This window comes from Macrobrachium nipponense, chromosome 24, assembly GCF_015104395.2.
Source record: "Macrobrachium nipponense isolate FS-2020 chromosome 24, ASM1510439v2, whole genome shotgun sequence".
NCBI classification, from domain to species: domain Eukaryota; kingdom Metazoa; phylum Arthropoda; class Malacostraca; order Decapoda; family Palaemonidae; genus Macrobrachium; species Macrobrachium nipponense.
This window is the reverse complement of record NC_061091.1, coordinates 30,408,067-30,412,889: the sequence shown is the minus strand read 5'-3', so window position 1 is coordinate 30,412,889 and position 4,823 is coordinate 30,408,067. Positions and strand designations below refer to the sequence as shown.

At 36.7% G+C, this 4,823-nt stretch overlaps 1 protein-coding gene across 1 annotated transcript in view; it reads right to left on the bottom strand.

The window, feature by feature from the left end:
• Window positions 1-320: 320 nt before the first annotated feature.
• LOC135203871 (uncharacterized) overlaps window positions 321-4,823 on the bottom strand; it is a 6,928-nt gene continuing 2,425 nt past the window's right edge. The window contains exon 2 of the mRNA XM_064233821.1: window positions 321-1,814. Coding sequence (XP_064089891.1) covers window positions 883-1,812 — 930 coding nt within the window. The 5' untranslated portion in view covers window positions 1,813-1,814 and the 3' untranslated portion in view covers window positions 321-882. The remainder of the gene's footprint in view (window positions 1,815-4,823) is intronic.

Below are 4,823 nucleotides of genomic sequence, written 5' to 3'. Positions count from 1 at the left end.
AGTAAAATGGTAAATTTAACAAATGGCTCTAAAATTCCTGACCTCATTTAAATAAAGATATTTTGCGTGACATATTTTCAGCCATTTGATCGATAAGAAAATCTGGTTGAAGTGACTATGATATATCGGGAAGAGAGATCGTAACAACTGATAGAAGTCTTAAGCACATAATTGAAGTTAGAAATAGTAAGTTATCTTTGACATTCACAACTGTAATTTTATCCTTTTCTAAGAAAGCGGGTTCTCTGTCACATGAGAATAAGCGTCTTTTTTTTTTTTTTTTTTTTTTTGTAGCATTGTATTTGAGGAATCACTAAAAATACAGGCATCATGTATTTAGTGTGTCAATCATTTTTACTATTTTGTCGTCTGCCGTCTTCTATTGAAATGTGAAAGTTGAGGTTTTGAAGTTAACATCATGGGAGGAAAAGTAAAAATATTCGAAGATAAGGGAACCATAAGAAAATCTGCATTTCTCAGACTGAACAAAAAGGCTTTGCCTTGTGATCTTCACCATTTCAAGGTAAAATTTTCGGTTACTCGCTGAGGAGTCAGTCAGAGATTCAGTGACGACTGGCTGTGTAACGGTGAAAAGGAGTTGAGAAATGTTGAACCACATGAATTTTGCTCACATCTTAAACAGTAATACCTGATTGAGGCCTATAAATAATGGCAGTTGTATTGCAATTGATAGTAAGAAAAGAGATCGATTTCATTTGGGCTTTTGGTATCTTCTTTTGGAATTCTTTTTAACGGTGGCATTAGGTGTAGTGGTTCTTTTTCTCGCAACTTGGGTTGAAAGATTTGTGCTGTTGGTGTATTGATGTGAAAAATTAAGGATATAAATTGAATAATGGCTTTAGGCGATTAGTATCAAATATCTTAAAACTGGACATTCGCGTTGGTGTGCCGATTGGTGTCTGGGGGTTCCGCTGAAGGCACTGCAGTGTTCTGTGTATTGCTAGAAAGCACGCCTGATAACTGCTCTCTTTGTTGATAATCTTGAGGCTGAGCTGTTTCCTCACCTCTTCCAGACGATGGGAGTTGACTAGTAGGTACTTCATTTTCAAATTGAGTGAAGCCTTGGGCCACTAGTATATCCGTTGTTCGTTCTCTGCTGAAAGGAGAATTACAGAGTACCTTACGATTCCTTAGACATATGTGCCTTTGGCTTGCATAGGATTGGTGATCAACAGGGATTGGAACAGATTCGTTATATAACCAACGTGCATCATCTTGTCCGAACTCTAACATAAATTCTAGTCTGTGACCATAGACACTAGATTTCCCGTCAAACCCTCTGGCATTACTTAGCCAGCAATGCCTGCCAGCTGGGTCTATGAACCAGGGTCCGCCAAAGATACTTGGGTCATACTTTGTTAGGTAGTCGTAGTGCTTTCTGCTAAAGAGAATGTGGCTTATACTACATGTTTTGTAATCTACAGTTTCAACATAATATATATAAAATGAGTGTTGGCAGTGAGACATGAACTTCATCACATCAAGTACAAAACTTACATTCCCATAGACATTAGTGGTTTCTTTGGGATCAACAATACCATACCATATAAACTCTAAATCATTTTGTTTGTGAAGCAGGTGACTCATGGACTTTGTAACGCTGAGCATTTGTTGGGGTAAACACTGCGATTGCTGTATTAATTCGAATTCGTCTATATGGACAGTTTTTGCAGTCTTATGGAAAACTCTGTAATCAGTGAGAGAGATGACGAGGGAGTGAGGGCCATCCTTGGGCATCCAGGCAACAGTGGTTTTTCCTTGGAATAAGATTTGGTGTCCTCCAGTGGCCATCCCTGGAAAAGAAAAATGTTAACAAATATTAACATAAAATAAGGATATTCGTGCATATTGGCTGTTGGAATTCCTCTTCAAAACATCTGTTGTTAATTTTGTTGTGCCTGATCTAGAAACAGTTCATCAAATCGTAGTCATAAACTTTCAAAATGTTTTCCAGCTAGTGACTGATCGGTGGGTAAACACTGTTTTGAAGGTTTTGACTTTCATTAAGCTTTTACAAAACATCAAAAAGCGAAAGGTACTTGTAGAAAAATTTATCGAGGAAATGAAGGCTATAAGGTATATATTATATATATATGTATATATATATATATATATATATATATATATATATATATATATATATAGTAAAGGATTTTAGTACCTCGTCCAGTTGTTTTGTTTGCTGGATAGTTGGAACTATTGCCTTCCGATTGTTTCCCAGTAGGGGTCACTTCACCTGTTTTTATTGTGTAGGTGAATTGACGCCTGATGGCCCATTTCTGACTACAGTTAGTCAGTTATTGGGATGGAGACCTGATGAGTCGTAATCAGCTGGAGGACTTCTTTAGTATAGTTAGTACTGAGATGGAGACCTGGTGAATCATAATTAGCATGGAGGATTTCTTTAGTAGAGACAGTACTAAGCTGGAGACCTGATAAATCATAAGCAGCATGGAGGATTTCTTTAGTAGAGTCAGTACTGAGATGGAGACCTAATAAGTCATAAGCAGCATGGAGAACTTCTTTATTAGGATGGAAACCTGATAAGTCCTGAGCACCATTTAGGAGACTTGCTCTTGTCGAGTCAGGATGTAAAAGCAATACATATTTGGAACTTAGAACCTACAGAGTGAAGCATGAGTGTGGTGTATGGCATGCCAGCATTGTCTGGGGAAGCAGCTTCGACTGTTTCACTGAGGATCACGGCTCTTAGCTGGTAGCTTTGTCTGCGGATGTATGTGTAGCTCTGGCTGTGTACATTTATTTACGGGAGGTGATCACATTTGTAAATCAGCTGTGTGTCACGTTTTCCCGAGTCTTGGAGTGCCCTGCTTTCTGTTAAGGTGTATCACACTCGGAAGAATACAGTTATTCCTTTCATGCCTCTATCTTGATGTCATAACCCTGTTATTTTGATTATGTTAAGTTTGGGGTCCTATTCTAATCATACTTAACTTTTTTATTATGACAAAAGTGTTGTAATAGTGCATGTTTGTCTTGTTGCTTGTTATTATTATAACTGCGGAATTTTCAGGTCTCTGTAATATAGCAATGCACATTAACCATCATTTTAAGGTACTAACTTGTCTGTAGAATTTCTATACTAGCAACTGCAAATTTTGTTGATGATAAATTAGTTTTAAGTTCTCGGTTTTCATATTGCTTTGCTCCTTCCTTCTTTTTCTGCCTCAGTTGCTGCCAAATTTTCTCAGTCCTGGTCTTTGCTTTTTTATTTATTTATAGAGCCTGTTGAAACCAAAAGTGGTCCATAACAATATATATATTATATATATATTATATATATATATATATTATTGTTATGGACCACTTATGGTTTCAACAGGCTCTATAAATAAATAAAAAAGCAAAGACCAGGATTGAGAAAATTTGGCAGCAACTGAGGCAGAAAAAGAAGGAAGGAGCAAAGCAATATGAAAACCGAGAACTTAAAACTAATTTATCATCAACAAAATTTGCAGTTGCTAGTATAGATATTCTACAGACAAGTTAGTACCTTAAAATGATGGTTAATGTGCATTGCTATATATATATATATATATATATATATATATATATATATATATATATAGTAGAGAGTAGAGAGAGAGAGAGAGAGAGAGAGAGAGAGAGAGAGAGAGAGAGAGAGATATATATAGAGAGTATATATAATTTTTGACACAATAGGACCGAACCCCGGTCTTTCGAGTGAGAGTTCATTCCCACTTCCTTCTTCCATCTTGCTGTCCAGCACCTCTATTTCTTTGAGCAAATGTGGAAGGATATTTCTTCCTATTTTCATCTTTAGGTCCTTTTACTTCATCCTATTTATTTTCAGGAGCTCAAGACGGGAGAGCAATCACACCAGCTCCCTTTACCCCCGAAAGGTGGTAGTGCTGTCAGTGCACCTCACGCGGTGCTCTGTAGGTATTACTTAAGGTTCGTTGCAGCGTCCCTTCGGCCCCTAGCTGCAACCCCTGTCATTCCTTTTGTTGTACCACTGTTCATATTCTTTTTCTTTCATCTGACTTTCCACCCTTCCAACAACCGTTTCATAATGCAACTGCGAGGTTTTCCTCCCCTGCTACACCATTCAAACCTTTTTACTCTCAATTTCTCTTCCAGCGCTGATTGACCTCGCAGGTCCCTGTGCTTGGCCTAAATCTTATATTCCAATTCCAGCTCCCTCTTTCCACTGCCTTAGGCGTAGAATGTCTGGAAGTCCTGCCAGCTTTGCAGCCCAGAGTTTTTGACTCGTTCATTCCTTTTGTGAATTTTGGGAATTAATACGCAACGATTGTTGCATATTTTTTTGTTATTTATTTTATCGTCATACATACCGAGTGTGACAAGTTGAGATATTTTTATAGGTTTGTGCTAATTTACAATATAAAATATGTGAAAGGAATATTATAATATATATATATAATATATATATATATATATATAACAAATATACAAATATATATATATATATATATATATATATATATATATATATCTATGTTATATGTGTGTGTATATATGTTTGTTCTTGTTAGTTATTGTATTATAGATAGTCCTTCGGACTATGGTCGTGGGGTTAGAATTGCTGTGAATCAGTCTGTGGATAGTCGGAGTTGTGTAGCAATCAATAGGAATGGTGAAAAATCAAAGTCGGATCCCATTACTGAAATGTTTTGGTTTCTTTATCATAAGTTAGTTTGCTGTAGCGCGATTCTTTAACTTGGTTGAGAATGGGTCATTACTTTCTCCAGTAAAATTGCTGATTTATCTGTGTGTCAGGGAAGAAGTTCAGAGACAGT